Source organism: Gloeophyllum trabeum, assembly GCF_000344685.1.
Source record: "Gloeophyllum trabeum ATCC 11539 unplaced genomic scaffold GLOTRscaffold_00016, whole genome shotgun sequence".
Classification (NCBI taxonomy): domain Eukaryota; kingdom Fungi; phylum Basidiomycota; class Agaricomycetes; order Gloeophyllales; family Gloeophyllaceae; genus Gloeophyllum; species Gloeophyllum trabeum.
The window spans coordinates 304,993-330,783 of record NW_006920425.1 but is presented as its reverse complement, the minus strand read 5'-3'; the positions used below and the strand labels follow the sequence as shown (position 1 = coordinate 330,783).

The following is a 25,791-nucleotide window of genomic DNA, read 5'->3' as shown; positions in this document are numbered from 1 at the left end:
TTACTGCGAGACTTACACATTGCACCCATAATATATAATACACGCACGTTGTAGTACACAGCAAAGAGACGCTATCACCGGTCGCGACCTCACGACGATTGGATATTAGTCATCCTTGCTTCACCTACAAGTTACGTAAAATGTCCTCGATACAAGCCCCAGACGTATATGCCGACGCAGGGAGCGTCCGTCCTGTTTTGTCCCTCAGCGCCTGCGAAAGGCGTACGAAGCTCAGAGAATCGATCCCGAGACCGATGAACGTCCCTCGGAGTAATGTTCTATCAGACTCGGGAGCGTAACGAAAAAGATCAGACATGGTTGAAAGGAAGGCGGACTTGAGGGTGTCGTTGTTCTCCACCGGCAAAGGGGCGGCAGTCAAAGGAGGACTCGGGATCTTTAGTTCATGGACGTCTGTGTGTAGATGGGTACCGAGGCTCTTCACCATGCGCAAGCCCGTCTGGAGCGTACGACTCGCAGGGGTATTAGACTCGCAGAGCATCGGATCTTGCAAGGAATTTGACCGGGAGAGCGATATCGCTGGTTCTGCCGTCTTAGGCGGTGGGTCATCTCTAGTGTGTCTGATTAGAGGAGAGAGTTTATCGAGGGGATGTGAATGGTGAAGACATTGATCCACTGACACCAACTGGAAGTCCTCCCACTGGTATCTTCCTACGATACTCGTCAGAGCCATACCGGGCCCCATGTCAACGAATGTCCAGCCTGCTGTTGACGCAGAGCCACTTTCTGAATGCCTCATGCGATGAAGTACTTGCATACATTCTGAGAAGCGCACAGGCTCCCGCATGTGCCGCATCCAGTAAGCCATCGCTAGGGAACCTTTCGACAGCACATTTCCGGTCAACCCGGATAGGTAGATGCACTTGTCTGAGGAACTAACGGGACGTGCTTCGCCCAGCAACTGCCGAAGCAGATCGACAGCGCCGTTCATCTGCTTGGAATGGAACGGTATATCAGTTGCTATCAATTTGCATGGAAGCTGTCGGGCGAGAAAATAAGCCTCTGCACGGGAGATTGCTGCGGGGCAACCAGATATAATTGTGTGCATGGGTCCTGCGTGGATGGCTATATCGAGCTCCGCGCCAATAAGGATGAGGTGCCGCTGGACGATGGCGGCGGAGAGGAATACATTCAACATTGCGGCCGTGTCCTCTCGTCCTCCATCAGCATCCAAGGAGATATCTCGAACGGTTTTCTTGTGCCGGCTGGTTCGAATAGCCAGATCTCGTTGAACTAAGACCTTCACCACATCCGCCTCGCTGGCACGACCACCAATAATTGCCGCGGCGAATTCACCAAAGCAATAGCCTGTCACGAGTGACGGTCGTATTCCAGTCCTGCTGAGTCTTTCGACGTTAAATAGCTGATAGGCTAGCGCACGCAATTGGAACTGGAGGGCATTCTGTGTGGTGCCGTGACTAGAAGACACGAGATCATTTTCACGATTAAGAATGCAGATTTTCGCGAACAGCTCACGTTCTATCATCAGTTATGCACGGCTCTGAACGTTCTTGTTCCGCACGAGCAAAGAGCCGTTCCAAAATCCGATTGTAAGCAAGGTCTGAGGGCCAGCTCGTGACGGTACCTGCCCAAGGACCAAACACGAATGCATACTGAACGCCACTAACGGTATCGCTACCAACAAGTGCTTGCGGAGAACCTTGACATACCTCGACAGAGACGCCGCTCATATTGTGCATGAGCAACCTGACAAACTCCTCATCTATCACTGGACAGTTGGATAGGGATGGGCTGAACTTAAGTGACTCGCGAACATCCAGAGGACAGTATCTCGACGGGAAACCTGAAGTGGTTGCAGCTTCCTTCAATGATGGAAGCAATCGACGGACAAGGAGTTCGTCCGCATTGAGTGATTTTTCAAAGGCTTCAAGGGCTTTGATGTACTCGCCGAGGTCCACCATACGAGGCATGGGGCAGTCCAGGGCACTTGCTGCATACCGAACAACCGTTGGCCATGCAACGATTTCGGGATTAGCCACGTTGTAGACCATTAGTGCCTGCCTTCGCTCGCAGAGGGCATCACTGACAAAATCGCAGATTGCATCCGCACACACGTCGACAGGAACCCATGAGACATCAGGTAGAGCCCTTGGAACCATGCCCAAGGCAAAGATTGAACGCAAGACCATCGGTATCATCTCATTGGTATTCCAACCGCCGCTCCTGGAATCACCGCAGATTTGACCTACTCGGACTATGCCCAGTGCAAAGCGTCCGGGGTAACGGTCACGTAAACCGTACAGGATGTACTCAGCTGCTAGCTTGGATACAGCGTACCCCTAAAAGATAAATAAGAACCCCGCAGAATGTTTCAATTTCGCCACAAACCTGGGACAATGCGTGACCAATCTTGCAGTCCAATGGAACCTCTGGGACCGAGACGCCTTCGTAACCAAAAGATGCGCTGAAACTCGTGATAAAGTACAATTTGGGTGTCTTTCTGCTTCGAACTGCGACTTCGGCCAGTGATCGTACCCCGGCTAAGTCCGCTTCGAATCCTGGCAGGTGGTGGTTGAAGTCAACTTTCCAGGCGCAATGAATGATCACATCCACGGAGCCCAAGATGTTTTGATGCACTTCGTCCGAGCACCCGAGGAGGGGATCGCCTAGACCTGAAGTTGTTACCACGCGCAGGGTGCCATGCTGCAAAGCGTGCTGCAAAACGTCTCTGTCGAGGCCTCGAGCCCCGAAGACTTGATCTAATCGTGCTGGGTGGCTACCACGGACCGGGCATACCACCTTTACGGACTGCATGCGCAGGAGTCGAGAAAGAATGCGAGAGCCAAGGAACCCAGTCGCACCTGTCAACACGATCGTCGTTTCCGATTCTCTGTTGGGACGTCGGTGTGCGTCTTGAGGGAAGTGCCTGAAAGGTGCGGAGAACTTCTCTATCAGAGCATCCAGATGCCCCTGGGTACAGACGGAAGAGTACCCTGACCGACCAACGAGGAAGTCGTAGATAGAAGATATGGTGCTAAGCCTGTAGAGGTCGCCTACGCTGATAGTGCGCGAGAACCCTCTGGACAGAGATTGGGCGAGTTCTATACTGCTCAGCGAATTTATTCCCAAGTCGAATACGCTGGCCCTTGGGTCAATTTCGACCATTTCCTGGTGGAGCAGCTTGGAGACGATGGCTGAGACAGACTGGACAGAAAGGTGAGACGTGTTAGAGTCCGAATCTCGTCCTGTCGCATCACTGTCAGGACAGGATACCGAGACGGGGCTTGGGAGCGAGAACCCAGCGACCTCGGGTTTTGGACGTGACGGGGGATAACGCCAATACCGCTCCCTCTCAAAAGGATAGGTGGGGAAACTACGCAATAAATGTGCTGGGATCATACTCCTGCAGTACGCAAGTGAGAAATCCAAATCGCGTCCAGTTTCATACATATAGGCGAGTGTAGCCAGGGGGTGTGAAGACGATGAAGCAAGCTCCCTAATGTCTGGAGCATCAGAGCACTCTGAGCCATACCCCCCTGAATCATCAGCACGCGTACAGATCAAGGAGCCGCCGGGTGCAGTCAAGCCAAGACACGCCAGCGCCTCACGGAGGCTTTGCACTACAAATGCCTTTCGTTCTCGGTGATGTTCCCGCGTGAGAGAGAGAATAACGGATAGCTCTTGAATACTGCAGTCACATGTCTTTATCCAATGGCCCACAGAGTCCATGGACGTGCGGAGCGCCGCCTTTGTTTTTCCAGAGAAGGGTAGAAGATAGTGCCTGTATGACGGTAGACTCGCCACCGACGGTCGTGGTGGTTCTTGTAGCACGATACTTCCAGCACCACCGGCTACGGATAATATTTAGTACAAGTGCAGATTTCCAACAACTTCTCGACTTACTGAACCCGAGGGCGCTAACGGTGGCAATGAATGGACGGTCATTTCCAACACAAATGGGCCTGATAGGAACTCGAATAATGCCGTCCTTGAGGTCTGGGTAAGGCTCAATGTGATGCGGAGGAATCGTGCGGTGCACGATGCACAATATGACCTTCAGAACTCCTGGAAGCACGTGAGATCGCACATTGATTGGTAATTTTTGTGGACGTACCGACCAGGGCTGCAGCCGCTTGACAGTGCCCCACAATCGTCTTAGAAGATGTGAGATACAGTGGATCTTCCCGACTGACGTTGTAGACATTTTTGATGGCTTCAAGCTCAATCATATCGCCGAGTATCGTGCCCGTGCCGTGAGCTGCGTCATGTTAGAAATATCGAACAACCATCCGCTGGAAAACATAGTTACCCTACCTTCGTGTAACACCACATCTCCCGCCGAAATGTTAGCTGCAGATAATGATTCTCTGAGCTGAGAGGCTTGTCTATCCGCACTGGGGCTGGTTAGAGTCTGAGTGAACCCGTTATGTCGCAGAGTGATACTCGGTATCAAGGCGTAAATGCAGTCTCCATTGCACCTTGCTTGTGCTGCTTTCTTCAGAATGAAGAAAACCGCGCCCTCCTATGATATAGGTTGAATTGCGCCAACCAGGCGTCATACTTATCGGACTAACCGAAGGAAGGTAACCGTCTGCCTGATCTGAAAATGCAGAGCACCTCCCCCGACAAGAGGCAACTCCGACGGACGAAGCCCATAGAAATGGTGCCGGGGTAAAGTGAGTGGCCAGTGCACCCACAACGGCGAGCTCGGCCCCTTGTGCAACAAACGAATTGGTCCCTGTTTCAACTCAGAAAATACATCCCGACTATGAGCTTGCGATCCTACCATATTCTAAAGCGTTCACCCCGCTTGCACAAGCTCCCGAAACTGTCCCGATGGCGCCATGGAAGTCGAAGAAATGCGAGACGCGTCCCGCCACAGCACTGGGATCGCTGTTCTGCGCCCAATTATGGTCGAAGGCCTCACGGCCGTCTTCGGCAAATCGCCGCAAATCCCAACCGTCTTCAGCGCCCATGGCGATGGACACCGATACGTTCTTACCTCTCAGCGCACTGGGCTGGATGCCTGCATTCTCGAGGGCTTCCCATGTCAACTCTAGAGCTATCCGACTGTTAGGCCTAAGGACCTCTGCTTCGCCAGGCGGTATGCCAAAGAACTTCGCGTCGAAATCTTCGACTCCCTCTGGGCCCAACCAACCCCCGTGCTTGATATAGCCAACGCTCTCCGGGTGCATCCTGTCGAATCCTCGGGATATAGGTGGTTCTGTGCTGCATTCTTCCCATTGACCACTTGATAGTAGCGTCCAGAAATTAGTCGCATTGCGGACGTTCCCTGGGAGTCGACAAGAGCATCCTATGATGGCGATGGGGTCAGGTTGGTCAGACATCTGGTCGTATATTGAGCGCAGGGCTGCTTTCTTTGGCTTCGGGGACCCGCAGCTCTTGCTGCTGCCTCCTGATGGATAGATCAAAACTTTCGTCGCCGTGATAGGGGATTGTACATATTGGTATGTGGCCTAACGTCCTGATGCTCTTATGCAGCAGGTTGACCTGTCTTCCGCACGGGTTCCTTAGCACCATGTTGAAGATGGTCCCTTTGGGTTTACCGTTGACACATGTGCCTCGCCTAGCCTCAAGAGCATCCCTCCATGTGCTTATCATAAGCTCTCGCCCACGGATGCTGTCATGATTCGTCGCCTCAAGCCAGAAGTACGATGTTCTCAGGTTCTCATACTTCTCTTCTTGTATCCCCGAGTTGCGAAGCTATCTCGCGAGAGCGGTTCGACGATCGGCTCATGCACGAATATCTTCTGCAGAGATTGCACTTCATCACTGTTGGAGGTCACTTCTCGTTAGGCTATTAGTAGGTGATTAATGCCACTAATTTTGTTCCTGCGCCACTGTCTTACGCCAATTTGCCAGCTATTTTCGAGGGCGGTAGGTACTATCAGTATGCTTTTCGGCCGCCGCGGTTCTCAAACTCTGCGAGGCTAACCGTGAGAGCTTCTCATGACCGGTCATCGTATCGGAATGGATTCTGTAGGTCCACCTTTCGTTATACATCTTCATCATTACCCCGTAGGTGCGACTTCCCGACCGGCTATGGTATCAGATCGCTGTGAGTTCGCGTCTCGTGCTATGCGCTGGCCGTTATTCCGCGATTTGTCACTTGGCTGCTTCCTTGGCGTTTGGTGTCCGCACAATTCCCGACCCGGACATCCTGCTGCATCATCACCGATGTTCACGGTGTTTATGTACCTGTTTGACGTCGAGCTTGGAATCTTATCTTTTCCTGCTTGCGCCCGGTGTCTCAGGTTAGGGGGAGTGTCATGGATCAGACAAGCCGTGGTAATGACGACCGCCTGTCGACAACAACAAAGACTTTGGGGTGGTGGCATGGGGATAGGTCAATTCCATACATACTAAGAACAAACTACGACACGGGGGTACGTGAAACTGTGATCTCCATCATGCCTGTCTCGCCGCGTGAGGGGCCATCGATCGGCGGGCTTGAATGTTCCATGATTGAGCCCCATGTGACCCACCAATCTTCAGCCACCTCGTTAGCATCGTAGTTGAACATGCGAATAAGCTCCTCCCATTCCGCCCGTAGGTTGTTCTCGATATCATCGTCCCAGCTTGTTAGTGGCATTGACAGTGCTGACGAGAGGCCCTTCGCTTGCACCTCACTTGCGCCGTGAGGAAGGGCAACAGCTTCGAGCTTGCCGATCTCTGACTTGATCACATCTGCAGAGCGAGGGAGACGAATCTCCTCAAATGCACTGACCAGGCTTGGTATCTGATCATGGGAACTCAGATGTGCAAACAGAGTCCCGAGAGCTGCAGCGTCCTCAATGACGAGTGCAGTGTTCTGTGTTCCATTTGGCTGTATATGATACCCGAATGAGATGCAGGAAATATGACATGCTGGATGGTACTCACGGGCAATGGATGTGCTGCATGTCCAACCAAGATGACCTTACCACTTTCATGAACAAGGTTTCCAAGTGCTTCACCTTTGTGTGGTTTATAGAGTGTAGGTCTCAGTGGCTGAGCCAGGGATAAGAGATCACACAAGCTAGTAATTTTGTTTGTCAGAAATGGATACTACACAGGAATCACTCGCACCTCTTGTCTAACTCATTCATCTTGAAATCAATGACTTCAAGAGGCATTTCTGTTCCAAAATCTTCATTAAATATATCCAGCTTAGTAGGCCATGCTATCACTACAGCGTATGAATCTTTGTGGTGCTAGGGGGCAATCAGTCATGATACCATAATATTTGTGCAAATGACACACTACTGGATGGCCCCAAACAGCATGCCCATCACCCATCCAAATGCTCAGCTATAGCCTCTTGACATCAGCCTCAAAAACACAAGTGCAAATGGAACTCACTTCTGGGGTGTGCAGAAGACCTGCAAGATTCTCATCATCTCTCATTCTTTCAGCTGGGATGCAAGAGCTGGGCTATCATCAGAATGCCATGGTTGATGAAGTAACAATTCATTGACTTGGCCTCGCAAAATTTGATTGTGCTTTCCTGGGGACAACAGCCTGCAACAAGAGGACGCACAAAACTATCAAAGCCGTTGGCAGCAATAATAATGTCACCCTCGATCACAGCACCTCCTTCGAGATGGACAGAAGCAGTATAGGGATCAATGCTAATGACCCCTGCATTGTACTGGATGACTGCTCCAGCCTCCAGAGCCATAGTATATAGAGCATTATGAAGATCACTGTACTACAAGTGATATCACTCAATCAGCATGGAATAGGGGATTGAAGCAGCAATGATGCCCATACCGCAATGAACATATACTCTGCGCCCAAGCTCTGCATGATATCCTGATGGAATAGGGATGTCCCAATATGATCTCCGTTACCACCTGATTGTGATGCATAACTGTGAACCCCTCCAGAGTGTAAGCAGGGCCTAACCTACTCAGCTTGAAGGTTATCCCTCGGCTGCTGAGGGCTACGTCCGCCAGATAAGGGCCGAGACCCCAACCGTTCAGGATTCGGGTCATGTTTGGCGGTGAACGCACACCTCCCGCCACCTCGATACTTGGGGTAAGTCGATGTTCGAAGGGATCTACGGAAATGACGCACCCCGGTGTAAGAGCCACTGCTCTTTTCCAGCACCCGTACTTGATGTCCGGCATCTTGTAGGGCACACGCACATGCGAGGCCTGCGATGCTACCACCGATGATCACGAAACGCAGAGATAATGAAGCTTTCCTGTACGCGTGCATTCTATGAAGTTACAGGAATGATAAATGAACCCGTCCGTCGCCGTCGAGAGTCGATGTCTTAATGTCCGTCCCGTAGAAAGGCCAGAATTCGGGATGCTAGCTTACGACCCACAGTACGAGATGTCACCCACAGCTAAGCTCCCAAGAAGGGATGCCCGGAGGACCGCCATCGCCGTTAGATGGACAACCATACAACAGTGGGAAGACCCTAACGTAGATGGTCCCGGATCTGATTGTCTTCCGCATAGCCTGTCATGCCTACGACTGCGCATTGCCTGGATTTACAGAGCACCCGTTGAAGTTCCAAATGAGCTGTACTGGATTGAAGCCTTGGAGAGGCGGCACATGCCGGAGCTCCATTCTGTGGGCGTCCGAACTTCTCCGAGACCACCGATGATTGTGATTACCGTGATTGCGGGCAGGCGTGCTTTCCTCCCCCGACGTGTCCCTTCGCGGCCGCGCCAGTCACTCCTCTTCAGGGTGCAGCGCTTCTGGTATCAGATGGAGGTTATTATTGGTTTGCCTGTGAACACCGAAGGATCCAAATGACAGGCTGTCCGTGCTTAGCGAACGTTATGATGGTTCCGATTGAGCGGGAGCATTTGCCACACTGACGAGGGCCCCGGAGTCAAGTTGAGACAGAATTGGTACGCTGTGTTTTTCCTTCCCAACACCGCTGTATATAGGGAGCAATCAGCCGGCTTCATCCTTCCAACGTCGAGGCCAACTCATGACTTCTGGTGAAATTCATCGGCGCTTCCCGACGCTGCTGGACTTACTCGACCATTGGGCGTCGACGACCCCATCAGCTCCTTTCCTTGCCGAGAGGGAAAATGATTACCTGTCTTACTCTGCTTGCAAAACCCTAGCAGTCGGCCTTATACCCCGTAATCTCGTTGGACTCTGTCCTAGCCTTGGCACTACTCATGGGGCGCGAGTCGCTATCGTGTCCGACAACAGTCCACTCTATCCCATCTGCCTGTGGGCGTTCTGGATTATGGGAATAGTCCCTGTGCCCTTGAATATCAAATCTGATCCCCTCCTCATGTTATCTATGATTCAGGTAGCTGAGGTCGACCTAGTTCTCATGCAGCAGTCATCTATTGATGGTTTTGTGTCCGCTGTCGGAGGGAGGCGTCGATGTCCCGTGCCAATCTTGTCCCTGGAAGAAGTCGTTCGTGGTTCCAGTTGTGGCAGTGAGTCTTGGAATTCTCCCGAAATCATACGTTTCTGCATGGCATGCGTGCGCGAGAATGAGCATGAGCCCGCCGAGATGCCCTGGAGTATCAAAGACAGGCTACCTAGTGATCCAGCGGTCGTATTGTTCACGAGTTCCGGGGTCGATGTGGCTACCCTCAAGTGTGTAAGCTACACTCATTTGACGTTGATGGAGTCGAGTCTGCGGACTATCAAGGCCTTCGGAGGTTCGAGCTACGCGTGCAGTCCCAAACGCCATCTGGGGTGGCTGCCCTTAAGTCACGCTTTCGAGTTGACCATCGGTCTCCTGTTAGTACGCACTCTTGGTTGAGAAAGTCTTTGGATGTTAATACTTCATATAGTGGAGTCGTTGTTCAAACCGGCGGATCCTACCTGTTCTACAATCCGTCTATATCTTCCCCGAGTATGACTGCGGAGACACCTTTACTTCGACTACTGCTCGCATCTCTGGCATATCATCACCCAGTCCATTCATTGTTCGCCGTTCCGACTATCCTTATCTCGACCTATCGCGAGATGACGCCGGAAGAGAAGCAGTGGCTAAGGTCCCTCGACGCCATATGCGCGGCAGGGGCAGCTTCGCCGATTGAGCTTGTGCGTTGGGCGCAGAAGGAGAACATCAAGTACATGGATTTAGTGGGTGCGACGGAGGTCGCAGGTGGAATGTGTTTCTCCAAGACATGGGACACTACCAGTGGTTTCCAAGTCATGTCTGGCTTAATGGGTGTCTTAGAGCTGGAACAGGACAGTGACGATGTTGGGGAACTTATAATTCTTAGTAAAGTCCGAATATCGTCTCCATCCACGTGTTCTGTCAACTTACACTCCGGGATCATAGAGTATCCCATCGAGTTACGACTATGGCACTAGTGATGCTTACTCAGTCTCGCTGGATGGAACAATAGCATATAGGACGGGGGACCTGTACAGCATCGGGTCAGAGTTCTATGGGAAGACCATCACAAAGGGATCCCAGATGCCTGGGTTCGACACACGTCAGCCTGTTATGTCCGGTCCGTGAGCGCGGACTGTACCTACAATCAGCTACTAACGATGACGCCAATAGGTATTTTCTATCTGGGCCGTCTTGACGACATCGTCGTCCTGTCTTCGGGCGTAAAGGTCGACGCACTAGGTGTTGAGCGGATGTTGAACTCTCAGCCTGGCATTGTCAGGTCAGCACTTGTGACAGATTCTTCTGGTGATGCCCTGGTCGCTCTCATCGAACTGGCCTCAGAGCATGGATCCCTCGAGCTCGCAGTTGAATCTATTCTATACCTCAATGGGAGCTTTCCCTTTGAAAAGAGGATCCATCGTCGCAACATACTATTCGTGGACAAGCTGCCTTCAACAAGTAAATCCACCCTGCACAGGAAGAAAGTCAAGCAATTACTAGCCAGTTGCGGTGGACGCTGGCCTGCCAACCGTATGTGGCACGCACCCTCAAGCAGTTTGCAAGAGCTGCCCTCAGCCTCAATGTCTTTCACCTACGTTTCGGAGCACCATACTAGTCTGCGGGACCGCGTCGAAGGGCTTTTGTCTGATGTCTTTGGTATCGCTGTGAAGGATGTTCAAGCCCCCCAGTTTCGTCTGTCGGATTTGCCCATGACTTCTTTGGCATCAGTCCGTCTTGCCAACGCACTAAGGGCCCTATGCACAACTGGTATCAGCAGGGCTCAGCTCTACACCGCTGATACCGTATCTGATTTGTGCCGTCTTCTGTCCCATAATAAGGGTAAAGTCGCAGCTGCTTCACCAGTACCAGAATCTCAAGAGAGACGCAATCATGTCTCACCTGATGATAGTGACCTTGTCATCTCTGGCGCATCTTGCCGATTTCCTGGAGGGGTGAACACTCTAGACGACTTTTGGTCAACCCTTGTCTCACCTGAAGCATACGTGGCTCATTTAGGCAGGCAGGCACCTTCGTCCAGATGGGATTCAGAGGTATCAGACACAAATCTACCCATGGGCTGGTTGGATCTCCGCCCCCTGGACGACGTTCACAGCTTCTCGACTTTCTTCAATATTCCCCCTCCCGAAGCCGCGGCAATGAGTCCCAATGCTCGCTTAGTAATGCAGCATGGGTATAATGCCTTGGAAGATGCCGGGATGGCTCCCAGGAGTGTTTCAGGGCGACGCTGGGGAATATTCACAAGCCTCAATGATTCCGGCTGGCGTGAGTACCGTTTCTCCAAACTCAGTCTCCAAGGTGAGGGACCGTCATCCCAGCCTTGCCTCCCGTACACTCATTCCATTCAGAGTACAGCGATAAGTGGAGCTCTGCATCGGATGATAGTGCGGGAGGGCGTTTAGCTTATTTCCTTGATTTGAGGGGACCCTGTATGGACATCAAGACAGCATGTTCCAGCAGCGCAGTTGCTATCCACCAGGGTATGACTTGATCACCGACTTCTGTGCGTATGACATGCTAACCTAGGCCAGCTTGTCGATCTATCGAAGCTGGGGACTGCGAAGCGGCACTCGTAATAGCCGCGACCACTCATCTTATGCCGAGCGCTGCCATCTTCCGCTCTCGAGCGGGTATTGGCTCTCGCTCTGGCAAATGTTCAACCTTCTCGGAGGATGCTGATGGTTTTCTTCCGAGTGAGGCATGTACAGCGATCTTCATACAGCGGCGTAGGGATATCAGTGTCACTCCTTACGCACGCATCCGGGGCACTGCGGTCGGTCAAGATGGCCGATCTCTAGGCTTTACTGCCCCGAACGCCGCTGCGCAAGCAGATGTTTTGCAAAAAGCCCTGACTACATCTGGCTGCGTGCCCGACGATATTTACTACTATGAGGGTAAGCATAGCCTAGAGTAGGCTAAAGTAAAACTATCCTCACCTTCTGCGCTATAGCACACGGCACTGGAACGCCCGTTGGAGATGCTATCGAAGTGGACGCAATCAATCGGGTATATGGCGGCAAACGCACGAGACCGCTCCTTATTGGGTCTGTGAAAGCTGTAGTGGGTCATACAGAAGAATGTGCAGGACTTACAGGTGAGACCGCCCAGCGATCATGATATCTTCGTAACCTCTTTCTTGGTAGGCGTCCTCAAGACCATGCTATGCTTGCGATATAAAACTGTTCCTCCTCAGCCGAATCTTGGATTCATCAATCCAAACCTTGACACCTGTGCGTCAAAGATCGTCATACCGAGAACAGCACAGGCCTTGGTGGACCCCGACTCGTCAAAGCCAGTTGTCTGTGCGGTCTCCTCGTTTGGACTCTCCGGTACCCTTGCACACATCATTCTCGAAGGGGAAGGTCAGGGTATCTGCCTACAAAGCGCAAGTAACGGTCATGAACAAGTCTTTATCTTATCTTCCCCGTCTACGCAACAACTCATCTTCACCATGAGGCGGTTTATCTCGTTCTCAAATTCTGTGGGAGCACATATGGCTTCTTTTAATGAAGTATGTCGAACGTCGAGAAGTGCCCGGGACCCTCTTCCGTACCGACGGGCATGGGTTGCACGGAGTTGGAATGAACTACTCAAGTGCGTGCGCACCAGCCTCGACGGCCCCTTGCCTATGTGGTCCCCTCCATCTACTACGGTTGCTCTATGGTTTAGTCTCCCTCATCGTCACGCCCAACTTCTGCCGGTCATCGATAACCCGATGTATCATCAAACTGTGGCAGAATGCTACAGACATGGTTGTACACTCGAACTGGACTGGTTCGCTAGGCAGCTTGCCGTGGCAAGGGTGCTCGAGATTTTCGGATGTCGAGTCTCTGTGGTCTCTGGAGAAGGACCAGGCGAGTACATTGCCGCCGTCTTTGCTGGCATATTAAGCTTGCAAGATGCATTCGACCTCCTTGCGGCACTCGAAACCGAGGCTCTGGATCATGATGTATCTTCCAAAGTCGTGGATAGGTGCCCCCATGATACTCTACAGGACTACCTACTGGAATTCGGGCCCGATGAAGTCTGGGTTCGCGCTGAGTATGGGCAACGAATGTTTGGTATTACCGGTCGTCCAGAAATACTGCAGAAATTGGAGGAGAGGATGCAAGGCGTGGAATTCACAGATGCGTCCCTGTTCTTACGTGGACGCTTGGCCGACGACAAGACTCGCAGGGGAAAGCGGGGAAAGGCTGGAGCTGTGGCGTTGGTGTCGTCTCAGCTAGGCGGGTTGGTGGATGCCGAGCTCTCGGAGAGCCATCACTATTGGAACTCGGTGGTCACCGGACGGATAGACGTGCCGGCCGTCCTCGAATGCTTCTCTTCCCGATGCGATATGGTCGTGGACCTGTCAACGAGCAGCCTCATTGATGACAGCACGCAGACGATAGTAGCCTTCAACGATGGCTTGCAAAACGTCTTCGGTCAACTGTTCGAGTCAGGCATCAATCTGAAATGGGAAGAAATTTATGCTTGGTCGAAAAGCACAAAGATGGCCCATTTGCCCACTACGGTCTGGAATGACGGATGACCTTTCAGTATAGGACATCGCAGGTGCGACACCCGCAGCTCGAAGTCCAATGGAATCGAGGTCATTCTGCTGTCGTATGGCTCACTGAAAGTAATACAATACAGGCCTTTGTTTATCCTTTCCTTCGTCACGTTGTAAAGGTATACTTGTACGATCCCTCACGGTGCCAATATAATAGTTTCCTCCGGTGCGATCGGGCGCCCCATCGTCACCGTAGCCATCTTACTTGTCAAGTCCATGGCGATATTGAACAGGGTAGCTGCACGGCTGTCACCAGCTTGTGCTCGACAGATTGATGCGGGGAAATTATTTTCGTCCTTGAAGAGTTCATAGATATCGCTGTCTTCCGGGTTGTTGGGAAGCGTCTTCATAAGGCCCTGGATCCTATCGATCCTGTTGAAGCTGTCTTTCCAAAACATCGTATCTTCTACCCCAGGATGTTTGGCAAGCAAGTGGTTGGTATGCACAATCTTGCCGTCACTGTCCATGGGGAGTTTGGCGAAACCTATAGCGGTACACTCTAGCCCGACCGCACCGTTTGGGTCTGCGATTAACATATGTGCCGATGAAGCTATCCCGTATTTCTCGAGTTGAGAGATGGCTTCTTCTTTGGAAGTGCTTTCGAGGACGACACGCAGACCAAGATGGACTGGAAGGTGAGTCGGATCCATGCCTTTGACGCGAATGGCGTTCAGGCATACCCCGACACCGGCAGAGTTGAGCCCTGGATCATACGTAAATAACGGCAGGCAAGGAAGACGGAGTCTCATACCGATCTTTCCAATCAATCCAGCCTCGGTCATCATACTAATACGAGGTTTGCCTTCTTGATGGATGTTAACGACTATGAGGTTCTCCTTCTGTTGCTCCATCCACTGGATACATTTGGATGGTGACACAATGGCTTACAGGGATTTAATTGGACTCACATCCCAATTTTGAGCCAGGAAGCTCTTCTTGTCCGTCTTCCACGACACGGCGGTGCAGCCGTCACTGAAGAGACCGAACGTGATCTCGGTCCGTACATTCAAGGCCAAGATATCGGCGTAGGTCACACCTGCACCATCGGCAATTCCTAGAGACAGAAAGCGTGGTAGTAAGTTCAAGACGTCTAAGTCCATACGTACCTCTCATCTCCTCGCCGAAAGCGGGAAATTTCCTTTGTATACTTGGAGCGAACTCCACGGCTTTTTCACATACACCAACCCAATCTAGTTTAGCTGAAGCTTGGAAGAGGCCGGCATAGAACTTTATCGCACGCCCGATATGAAGAGAGGCCGCTTGACCATGCTGAACGCCAATCTTTGATAGTTCAATGGCACGTAGAGCAGTCGCAGAGTTCGAGATACGTATGAGCTGTACTAGTAATTTGACGCACCTCATACGGACTTCCGGAGCAATCCACTTCAAGCAGCGCCATCCCGAAGGTTCCCTGGACTGGTGTTGTTCACAGTTCTAGTGGGATCTGGGTTCTGCATCCTCCCTCGCTTGAGAGCGCTAGCCTTATACCACAACTTGAAGGTGGCTCATGACGAGATCGCGGGATCCGAGGCCACGGCCACAATTGGATGATAAGATTGCAATCTCGTGTCATTCTCCTGCGACGAGATCGTGAGAGCGAATGGTCTTAATGAGATGTTACACGGGAGTCAGACTAGTATCCAGTACCAGCAGTCTGGGTTACGCCGCCATAAATAGGCGTCGAAGCGTTTTTCAACTCGGAAGGTTCACTTATCGCTGTAATTTTAAACAACGGCCAAAGCAGTCACGACACCACTGGGTACTAGTAGCATTATAATGCCTATCAGATTACTGCCTCGCGAAGACCCGTCTCCAGCCTTTGCCTCTAAACAGCCGGTGCTAAATGACGAGCAAGAAACGCATCCTCGTCGGTTACGGCATTGATGTCGACGCTGTATCCAATTGGTCAGCCATATACTAGTACGAGCAGTTATTGAGGCTAATTAACGTCAGTTTAAACCAGGATCAACACCCGCAATGGTCAGAAAGCTGACGCGACGAATGTCTCTCGTGGAGTCTTCGGTGCAACTGTCGGAGTCGACAGATTGTTGAAGTTATTTGATAAGTACCAGATTAAGGGTACCTGGTTCGCGCCTGCGCACTCCATCGAGAGTTTTCCCAAGCAGCTGGCGAAGGTCAGGGATGCCGGGCATGAAATGTAAGATATCACCAGCGGGGTGTCTACTGGACCGTACTAACCAGAGCCCAGTGGCCTTCATGGGTAAGCTTATTATTTCGACGGGCACTGGCTGCAATCCGAATGAGCTGCGTATCTGGAGATACACACACGAATGGTTCTCAGCCCTGTCGAGTAAGCAGCAGCGCGATGTCATGGCCAAATCGATTTCCGTCATCACTTCTTTCACTGGAAAACCTCCCCGAGGTTTCACGGGACCACATTGGACATCCACTCCAGAGCTCGTCAACATATTGGAGGAAGCCGGAATTGAGTACGACCACACCTTCATGCACCACGACTGCCAAATGTATCTCGTCCCGGATGGGTCTGCCACTTGGACCGAGACCGACCTTGAGAAACAGGCGGAGGAGTGGATGAAACCCATGACTGCGATCAATCCTAGCACTGTGGTAGAGATTCCAGCTAACTGGCATTTGGACGACTGGCGTACGTCATAAGTTTCTTCTCTTTCCACCAAGGAATGACTCACCATATGCAAACAGCGCCGTTCCAATTCGTACCGACTCAACCAAACACTGTGAGCTTCTACGTTGTTTTCATGAGTTGGCCTTTGTTGAAGTGCGATCATCTCTTTGCTTCTCAGCAAGGTTATGTTGACCCCCACGTCATTGAGCGGTTGTGGAAAGAACAGTTCGACTACTTCTACCGCGAATATGATACCTTTGTCTTCCCGATCACCATTCATCCTCAGGTCAGTGGGAAGCCTCAGGTGATACTGATGCACGAGAGGTGCTCTTGCAGGTTTATCGAATATGTCAATTCGCACGAGGGAGTAGAATGGATGACCATGGGAGAGATGGTCGACGAATTCAAATCAGGGAGATTCGGCGGTGTCACGGTAGAGGGTGGCGCTGAACTCTGAGCAAAAAACGTGAAGAAACGTCGGAAGATCAGTTACTGCGTGTCGACGTCCGAATGAAGCCAGTGGGTATCATGTATATTATGCCGGAAGTATGTAACTACGCATATGATCAAGAGTTATACCATTCCGCGGAGATATTCATTCCTCCATTCCCCGAAACCCTTGAGGGAGACTTCACCGCAGAGTCGCCTTGTTATAGCGTGCAATTCATCCAGACCCTGTGCATATTCCGTCAGACCTGACATTGACCGCTCTTCATGAACGATAATGAAACGGACCACTATGAGCTCCAGTACAGCAATCATTCCGCTCGCATAAACCATGTAGTCCAACGACTGCAACTGTTCCAGCTGGGGTGCATCTATCGGTGCATCTCGAATCTTCCTGGTCCGGTGATGATGGTATGCAAGCCTTTCGAATAAGGAGCTTGGAAGGACCTCGTGCAAAGGTTCCCCCGTACGAAGGGACTGAGAGATAAGAGAAAACAGTGACAACACATCCGTAATCTGCGGACGCTATTAGCTACGCAGGCATCGTCAGATGAGGAAGGACGTACGAAATTGGGATTAAGCGCTCTGGTGCGCTTCAGGAACGCAAGCCGCCACTCCTCGCTCATATGCGACAGCGCACCTCCCAGCTGAGAGCCCTTGGGTAAATAGTTGTATACTTCATGATACATGAAGCAAGCGCACCTGTGCAAGATTGCCTAACATTTGGATCTGTACATCCACCATGCGATTATATTCCTCAAACGGCCAGCTTCCGCGAACATTTCCTTCCCATTTCGCGATAGCCGTCATGCTCTTGAGAGCCTGCAGCTGCTCTGCAATGCTCACCAAATCCGAGCGAAAGAACGTAGACCAGCTTTTGGAATCAGGAGCTACGGATTTCTCTCCGGCAAGGCTGCCATCTGTACCGACGTGACTTTCTGCCCCGTCGGCGCCTGAAATCCATCTGGAAATAAGCAGACTATACAAGTTATATATCCTCTTGATTGTCGTGGCATTGCGTAGCCGGACCGCTTTGCGACCCGACTTGGGCGGGAACATCATGATGATGAATGAAGCTGCTGAACCTGCGGAACGTTTAGCAGGAATAATGTCTAGGCGCATCGTACTCATACCAATGACCACTAGGACCCATCTTCGCCAAGCAATAGACCACCCCACACCAGGATTACCGTACAACGGCAGGTGACCGTCAATCCATGAGTATCCCACTATAAGCGCCACGGTCACCTAGTCATTCGATAGTGTGAGAGAGCAACGCGATATATTTAAGAGGGAGACACACAGTTCCAGTGACCACGCCTGACAAAGTCGCAGGAGGCGCGAACAGCCGCAGGAATACCGTAGGAACCAGGAACACTCCCATAGACGCAGCGATGCCATACGGGTTTCCATTCCCGCTACCAGAACCTGATTGGACCAACATCAGTAAGGGATAGCTTCAAACCACAACTGGTAAGGCGCACCGATATACCAGGTTAACAAACCAAATACCAGCCCAACGAGAGTGCCAGCGAGCCGTGTAAAGTAGCTGCGACATGGAATGAGTTGTACGCAGACTATGGCACTCGGATGGATGCTTACTTGAATATCTGGTCAGATGCGTACACATTCAGTGTCATCTGAGCCATGATCAATGCCCTTCATAATCTTGAGCAAAGGAAAACGGTGGACAATGTTCATGCACTTACCAGACGCTCTTCTGCTCGTAGGCGAAAGCTGCGCGAAAGTAGCCATCAGCCACGAGGCAACTCGAGTATACGGATGAATAGACACTCACCGGCGCTCCTCGGAATAACCTGAGGCAGCCATAAGCAGATCGTCAGAATGACAGTTTTCGCAGCGAACTATCGATTGTCCCATTAGGAATCACTGGTACACAATCATGAGACGACGGAGGCGCACCATAACCTCAGGGGACTTCGTCCATTGAAACACTGCATGAACGAAGTTCATAAAGCGCTGGAACGCATTCTTCGGAGGGCGACTGTCCGGATCACGTCCTGTGCATTACGGTCAATATATACGCCTGTCTCTTGCCACCGCGGAAACCACGCACTTGCTTCGCGCTCCCACTCTCCCTCTTCTCCTTCCCCTACATCTACGTCCTCACCGAGCGTCTTGCCCTCCCCCTCCCCGTCCCTCCTCGTAAAGAGCTTGCCAAGCGCCCGGAGCCCCGTAGGCGCCCACACCCGCCTCCTCGTTCTCTTTTTCGTGATGCCCAGCACAGTATCGAGCAGCCCAAGGGTCGCCTCCGCCGTCGCGATCAGCGACGCAGAGAAGACATACGCAAAATTCAGCGCACGGAGCGGGAGCAGCCCCGCACTTTGGGCCGACGCCGCCTCTTCACCTTCCGTCTTCTCAAACAGCGGCGCGAACGGCTCGACGAGCTCCTTATACTTTCCGCCGCGGAAGGCTTCCAGCTCCCTTCTCAGTGCCGCGGTAGCTTGGACTAGGTCCTGCTCCGACGACTGCTGCCCTTTGACCTTCCCCTCTCCCAAGGCCCACCTGCGCCGATTCACGCTTTCCACGACACCCTTTGTATGGGCCAGAGCGTCGACTATGGCTTGACGAAGAGGGCCAGTTATTTCTCGCAGAAGCGGTAGAATGTCCTCGGGACGGATGGAGTACTTTGACTCGGCTTCGCGGTTCAGCGCACTATACAGCTGGAGGAGGAGCTGCGTGTCCGGCGAGGCGTCCCTGTTGGCCGAAAGTCCCGCGGCGTGATCTGCACGGACAGAGGCACCCTCGAACGTCGACGCCGACTCGCTCGTCTCGGCCGTGCGGGGGATCCGGGGCACGTCCGAGTCCTTCTCCTGGCTTCGCAGCAGCAGACGCGAGAGGGTCTGCAGGCTGATCGCCCGCACCGTGAGCAGCCGGAGAGGCTCCGCCAGGGCCTTCACATCCTTGCTGTTCCATTTCCCGTAGCTGAACTCGAGGTCGACGAACATCGTCTTGGCGTCCAGCTGCTGCAGGCCCCCGATGGCTTGCGCCCTCAGGCCGTCGATTTTGCTTTTTGCCGCCTGTAGGCCTTCTTGTTGTGCTTTTGCGCCAGGCTTGGTCTCCGTCTCGTTAGGAATGTCCTCTCCTGCACCGGCACATAAGACGTCCTCCTGAACGCTCACCAAGCTCCCGCAGATCCCTAACACGGACTCCACCCCTTCCAGGTAGGAATGGGCCATGGTTTCGGGGAATACGAGAAGGATCATGATACACGCAATCCCTGTATAGGCTGCAGAAGAGATAAGAACGGAATTGAGGAGGGTGTATTGAGCGAAAGGGAAGAGGGGTGCGTAGGACTGCGCTTGGACGTCAGGCTAAAAGGCATTAGAGGGGGTGAACGCCCACTTACGCAGAATATGTCGATACCAATAGTTGCGAACAAGGACATGAACATGAGCTTCGGGATGTACGCGCGGAGGAGCGCAAATAGAAAGTTGCACACGCCGAGGAAGACGCCATAGACCACAGTTGATCTTGAAAGACATCAACGTCGGACTATAGGGCATCAGAGGAGAATGGACGTACCGAGGATCGAGAAAGTAACCGTGGAAGATGTCGATCCGGTAGAGGGCATCAGGATTAGAGAGACCAGCAGCACTGAGGGGATATGAGAACAGAGTGAGATGAGTGGTGGTAGGTAGATACCTTTCCTGGACCTTTTGAAAAGCGTGCTGGAGAAGAACCTGGTCACGCGCTGCGAGTGATGCTCGCATTGCCGCGGCACCGAACGCCCAGCCAAGGAGCAGGCCAATGTAGAGCATGGCGATGGCCTGAGCGGATGCGAGAATCAGAGCGTGACTGAACGCGAGGCCATACAGGACAACGTACGAAGATGAACATTTGCACTGGCATATTTGGCGGAAGCATCAGGCTGACCAGTACTGAAAAGAAAGCCCTTCGAGGACGTGTTAGCCGCGGCGGGAGCTGGAGAGCACGAAACTCACGCATTCCCAAGAGTTTGGAGTGATTTATCCGGGAGCAGGAGGACGAACGCGAGCCAGGACGCGAGCCAGCATCTGAACAACAGCTTGAGTGACTTTGGCGAGCGGACATTTTGGGTTATCCACGCAGGGAAAGGGGTGAGTTGCATGCCGACGGGCGTGGCGCTCTGCAGCCGTCACTGGCTTTTAAGTCAGGCGTCACTCCGCCTGTCCTCGGGCCTTGTGAGCCTTACCCGGTCCCTGACGTGTTGCGGCTGACGCGCGTCGCGTGGCGTGCACAGCCACTCCCTTCGATCGAACCCGGCGACGTCACTGCCGGCTCGATACATCCTGTCAGGCATTCCAAGCAGGCAGTCCGCGTGTGCGTTTGCTCAAGACGCGTTCCTTGCGAACTGAACCGACGAACCGCCGCCAATCGCGTCGACGACGACATCACGCCTTGGCAGGTCTTCATCGCGATGAATGGAGCGGGATTGGTAAGCACGGAAGGTGGGACAAATGAGTCGACGTCCGCGGCATCGCGCACGATTGCCCATCGCATCACCAGCGAACCGCCGCTCCCCCCGACCGCAGGAGCTGGAGGCAGACCACTGCGTTCCGTTCCTAGCTGCATATAGTGGCCCCGGTGCTGCGCCCTCGACGACTCTGACATGCGCGTCGGCATTGCTTCCAGGCGGCACTCGTGATTCCCAACGGCCGGCCCTGTCCACGTCTGGGCAGTACCTATGACTCCAGTCTCGCATGGTATGTCTCATCCAGCGTCCCACTATCACAAATTGCATTCAATAACATCACTATGTATGTCAAGATCTAACCGACTACGAGAGTCCAAGAAAAAAAACATTCGAGCGAAAGGACGGGCAGAGTGAGTGCCGATTGTGAGAAGGAATCCGCAGGGGCATGGTTGGAGGGCCGACACTTGTGAGTCTCCCCTCCTTACGCATCGGCACAGCGCTCGCGTATCGCCGCAGCACAGGCTCCCACTCTCCTGGCAACGACACGACCGACGGCGTTCGGACGCGACGCGGGAATCGACAGATCCGTCGTATCGTGTCCAGCCCACGCAGCTCCCCTCGTACGCGCGATCACCAGGCTTGCACGGCGATCGGCACAGCGCTGTCGCGGGTCCGACGTCGATGGCCGTGGCCGTCGCGCCTTCACGCAGGTCGCCGGAGGCATGACCGCTGGCGCTCGCTGTGCTGATTGCTACAAACGGGATACCGACGGTGGGGGGGCGGCCCAGCGTCTATGCCAGCGCCTGCTGCTCCACGTGCGCCAGCTATTTCGCTGTGTCGACGGCGTCGCGGCGGACGTTGTGTCCATCTCGCTCTCGCTGCCCTGTGTCGCTTCGTCCACTGTAGCTACGGGATTGTAATAGTTGGACCAGGTCAGCCAGTACTGTTTGTTTGGGTCCAAAGATGTAATGTAGACGTTCGTCTAAGCGGGTACTCGACGGAGCTCCCGCAGCCTAGTTGATCTACACAGACGGCAAGTGGGTTACGTGCAACCCGAATGTGAGGCTGCGTGCAATATCTACATACCTGGGCATATTTCAAGGTACATACGTGAACCTACGCATTCTAGTGCGCGATCAACGCCGAGCGTGCCTGGTCACGGCTGTAGGCATTTACGTCGACAGCATTCCGTCTAGGGGCAAACGTCGGGTGGGATTAATCGACGGCTTGCATACGCCACCAGGATATACATACCGATGTCCTCCCTGAGATATGTAGAGACTAACTAGCTAGCTAGTCGTACTCGAAATCAGCATCCGGGTTATTGAGTAACAAATCGGTCGGATCACTGACATCGCGGCACAAGACGATTGCCGTGCTTACGAGCACGGGCTGCACATTTTCTAGCAGGGGGCTCGCAATACACGCGCAGCGCCGGTCCCATATTCAAGCACGACCTGCAGCGTCCTGAGGTAAAGGATGAGAGCGGGGATTGATAAACCGACGAACACATACCATTTCAGTCACACCCCTTGACGTCGCCTGCTGATACAGCGACTTGCATCGGCGGAGCCGCTGCCGCTGACACGCTAACGGAGAACGCATAGTACGATACGAACGAACGAGCAAGCGGTCGGCATGGTAGCTTTGATAATACCCTACATAACACAGTCAGTACGATATATATGACAAGTAATAAGTGAGAAATGACATACCGGCTATACAGGATTGGGCGCGAGCACTGACAAGGACAGGTTGTAAGGGGAGTCAGACAGCATACAAGAGCGCAAATGAAGCTTACCAATGGCGAACGCGTTGTAGCCACTGTATAGACGGAAAACGTTGAGTTGCCGAGGACAGGATACACTCAATACGTAGAGTAAGACCTGACGGAGCAAAAGGCGGGTCAAACGATGTCTAGCGGCGCAAATGCAGGTTACCAACGATGAATGCGTCGTGCTCATCGCAGGGATAGCAACGGCCGAACTGGACGAGGGGAGTACTGACGAAAGAATGGAGAGGGACGAGGATGGCGACTTTGAGTGCCAACCCTCAGCATTTATGCGCGCCGAAGACTTGAGGGCAAGCCTTCCGAATCCAACCCTTCCAGAGCAAAAATGCGCGATCTCGCGGCTGAAACGCAACAAGTCCGCGCCGTAATCACGGTGAGAATTCCCCTGGACGGGGACTTTCGCATAGCGGCGCGGAATTAGTGTCTTTGTGCATCGTATTTCCTGGCGTCTGGGTGCATCGGTAGCGTCGGGCCCGTCGGCGGCCGCCCCGCTGTCTTGTAGGATACTGGAGCAGGTAGCATGATTATAGGACACATCCAAAGTCGCAGATAGCGAGGGCATCGCGACGTTGTATTGTCGAGGCAGTCAGGTAGATACGGAGCCACGCACGTACATCGCGCATCGTCACCATTTACGAGCTCAGCCAACATAGTACGGCGCGCCGCAGCGGTCTCGCCTATTCACATAGATCCGACGGCCAAGGTCCCCGTACATTGTCCTCCCGTAAGGATGACACTGAGCACGACGGTAGCTTCTAGATGCGGATAGTCAGCAATGCACGGGCGATCATCACACATCGCCCCACTCGCCGGATCAATTCAAGTTGAATGGCATTTGTGCCGTCGTGTAAGCGCAGTGTCAGACGCATCCGATGAACGGCGCGAGGAACGTAAGTGGCCCTGAGCTTTCTAGCAGGGCAACTGTCAATCTGGAATCAGTCCAAGCCCCCGCTACGAATGCTCACCCGAGTGACGACAGAAACAAGCCTAACTAGGCTTGCGACTGTAGACGGAGTCGCGAGCCTAGCTAGGCTCGGAAACCTTATTTGCCCACCCCACGTTAATGCCCCACCTGTTTCCTACCCCACCTGTGCTCTCTAACTTACGAGCCAGAGTCCCTTGTATCTAGTGTACGTAGCACTGCCCAGCGTGTATAATAACCGCTGCCCTCTGTCGCCCACATCCCCGCCCTTGCTGTCTCCCCCGACGACCACACTGCTGCCCGGGCCAACTCTCGTAAGGGTCTGGTAATAGACCCCAACCCTAAGATGCTGCCCACGTGTCCCGCCATGTCACTGCCGCGTTCGTCGGCGCATCCCGCCTCTGTCGCTGTCCACCGACCCGTCGTCGTCGGCAACAACGACGAGCACGACTTCTTGCTTATATATAGTCGTAAAAATGTACAATAAATCTCATTAAATACAGAAAATTTGTGACATTGACTGGACATATCAGTGCTGTCAATTGAGTGCTGCTATCGAGTGTCGCGATCGCCATAGACCCCGAGCTCGTCGCGCCCGTCGGCGGCAGCAGCAGTGGCCCTCAAACTAATGGACAGACATATTGTTAATCATGCGCTCAAATCTCAAGTCATCTGTACACATTCGAGATGACCGTATATGTATATGTGCATTCTCACCTTTCTCGTAGTGTACATACCACAGGATAGAAATCAGCAAGAGTGACGGGTGCTCTCAGGTGAAGGGAATGCCCAAAGCATCATCTCAACAGCGCAGTACTACCTAGAGGTCGTGAAGAGCGCCATAGAAATGATCCTGGAGTACCTAGTGCGCAGAAGCAACCACGAGAGTGGAAGTGAGTGCAAGGAAGAGCAGAAAAGAACACAAAAGACAATGGCTAAAGAGAGCAAGAATAATAGAAGAGCCTTAAATATCAGGCCCTGTAATGCCTCGAAATGTGCGACTGAACCTGGAGGAGAACTGTACGATGGGAGGGGAAAAGGTGCGAACGTACAGGCAGAAGTGCAAGCACACTAACAGTAGGTACTCACTATTAGCCATTAGCCCATGTTCATAATATCCCGTCCGCTCAATGAAATTCAAACACGTAGCGAATGTCAGAGAGGCTGAAGAGGGGATACGTGCAGGTGTCGAAGATATGCTCACCGAGTCGTGGCCAGAGGGTAGGAACCTTACATTAGAGCCTTATACAGTCCCCAATGTACCATTAGTTATCCATTTAACGCGGTGCCATCGCAGTATAGACGGTTACTTACCTATAGCCTGCGTTTGATTCGTCGCCGTGCACTGGTTGATGTCCATAAGCCTTGAATATTTCCCATGGGTTGCGAGAAATATCAGAACATTGCGAGCGAGATATACGGCTGAATCAGCCCAGTGGAATAGCTGGCACGGGTGACGAGGTCAGGTTCGAAGGCGCCATGACGGCAGGAAGCATGTATTCGGACAGAACGCGGACGGCGCTGGTGGCGCGAGCTCTCATCTACATTCCTCTCATGAACTCTGATGTCGACATGTCTACGCTCGCTACGTGCACGTTCATACATATTGACGTTCGCGCTTCTCTCGCTGCTACGACGTATTCGTATTTGGAAGGGCTATACGATTGCTCGGAAGCCGGTGGATTAACATGCGGTAGGATGACGGGTGGGATCCAAGTACAC

General features: G+C 52.8%; 7 protein-coding genes across 7 annotated transcripts; 3 read left to right on the top strand and 4 right to left on the bottom strand.

Moving 5' to 3' along the window:
- Window positions 1-124: 124 nt before the first annotated feature.
- Window positions 125-5,327, bottom strand: GLOTRDRAFT_96463 (uncharacterized protein; the record flags this gene model as incomplete). Its single annotated transcript, XM_007872175.1, has 8 exons — window positions 125-1,436; window positions 1,495-2,318; window positions 2,368-3,830; window positions 3,883-4,044; window positions 4,094-4,237; window positions 4,294-4,501; window positions 4,554-4,717; window positions 4,766-5,327. The coding sequence occupies 8 exons, from the start codon at window positions 5,325-5,327 to the stop codon at window positions 125-127; spliced, it is 4,839 nt and encodes a 1,612-aa protein (XP_007870366.1).
- Window positions 5,328-6,436: 1,109 nt separating this feature from the next.
- On the bottom strand, window positions 6,437-8,184 carry GLOTRDRAFT_21250 (FAD/NAD P-binding domain-containing protein; the record flags this gene model as incomplete). Its single annotated transcript, XM_007871951.1, has 9 exons — window positions 6,437-6,826; window positions 6,883-7,018; window positions 7,069-7,193; window positions 7,243-7,290; window positions 7,342-7,408; window positions 7,458-7,690; window positions 7,753-7,835; window positions 7,892-8,006; window positions 8,059-8,184. Coding segments are annotated over 9 exons (1,323 nt in total), but the record flags the coding sequence as incomplete, so codon positions are not given.
- Window positions 8,185-11,388: 3,204 nt separating this feature from the next.
- GLOTRDRAFT_49200 (uncharacterized protein) lies at window positions 11,389-12,248 on the top strand (the record flags this gene model as incomplete). Its single annotated transcript, XM_007871990.1, has 3 exons — window positions 11,389-11,642; window positions 11,702-11,814; window positions 11,866-12,248. 3 exons carry the CDS (start codon window positions 11,389-11,391, stop codon window positions 12,246-12,248), a joined length of 750 nt encoding a protein of 249 aa, XP_007870181.1.
- A 35-nt stretch (window positions 12,249-12,283) lies between these two features.
- On the top strand, window positions 12,284-12,923 carry GLOTRDRAFT_7728 (thiolase-like protein; the record flags this gene model as incomplete). The annotated part of the gene is made up of 2 exons (XM_007871941.1): window positions 12,284-12,428; window positions 12,478-12,923. Coding segments are annotated over 2 exons (591 nt in total), but the record flags the coding sequence as incomplete, so codon positions are not given.
- Window positions 12,924-14,023: 1,100 nt separating this feature from the next.
- On the bottom strand, window positions 14,024-15,381 carry GLOTRDRAFT_123243 (acyl-CoA 6-aminopenicillanic-acid-acyltransferase; the record flags this gene model as incomplete). The annotated part of the gene is made up of 5 exons (XM_007872069.1): window positions 15,244-15,381; window positions 14,993-15,167; window positions 14,795-14,940; window positions 14,638-14,740; window positions 14,024-14,589 (listed from the first exon to the last, which is right to left on the bottom strand). Exons 1-5 carry the CDS (start codon window positions 15,283-15,285, stop codon window positions 14,024-14,026), a joined length of 1,032 nt encoding a protein of 343 aa, XP_007870260.1. The 5' UTR covers window positions 15,286-15,381.
- A 348-nt stretch (window positions 15,382-15,729) lies between these two features.
- On the top strand, window positions 15,730-16,948 carry GLOTRDRAFT_108216 (polysaccharide deacetylase family protein; the record flags this gene model as incomplete). Its single annotated transcript, XM_007872068.1, has 5 exons — window positions 15,730-15,791; window positions 15,850-16,044; window positions 16,166-16,512; window positions 16,569-16,603; window positions 16,670-16,948. 5 exons carry the CDS (start codon window positions 15,730-15,732, stop codon window positions 16,946-16,948), a joined length of 918 nt encoding a protein of 305 aa, XP_007870259.1.
- Window positions 16,949-16,967: 19 nt separating this feature from the next.
- Window positions 16,968-21,087, bottom strand: GLOTRDRAFT_66016 (uncharacterized protein). Its single transcript, XM_007872067.1, has 17 exons — window positions 20,904-21,087; window positions 20,788-20,854; window positions 20,605-20,729; window positions 20,485-20,556; window positions 20,309-20,432; window positions 19,016-20,255; window positions 18,862-18,959; window positions 18,737-18,803; window positions 18,648-18,675; window positions 18,541-18,597; window positions 18,423-18,487; window positions 18,242-18,366; window positions 18,072-18,186; window positions 17,641-18,023; window positions 17,505-17,585; window positions 17,227-17,454; window positions 16,968-17,166 (listed from the first exon to the last, which is right to left on the bottom strand). The coding sequence occupies exons 1-17, from the start codon at window positions 21,047-21,049 to the stop codon at window positions 17,065-17,067; spliced, it is 3,123 nt and encodes a 1,040-aa protein (XP_007870258.1). The 5' UTR covers window positions 21,050-21,087; the 3' UTR covers window positions 16,968-17,064.
- Between the last annotated feature and the right edge of the window lie 4,704 nt (window positions 21,088-25,791).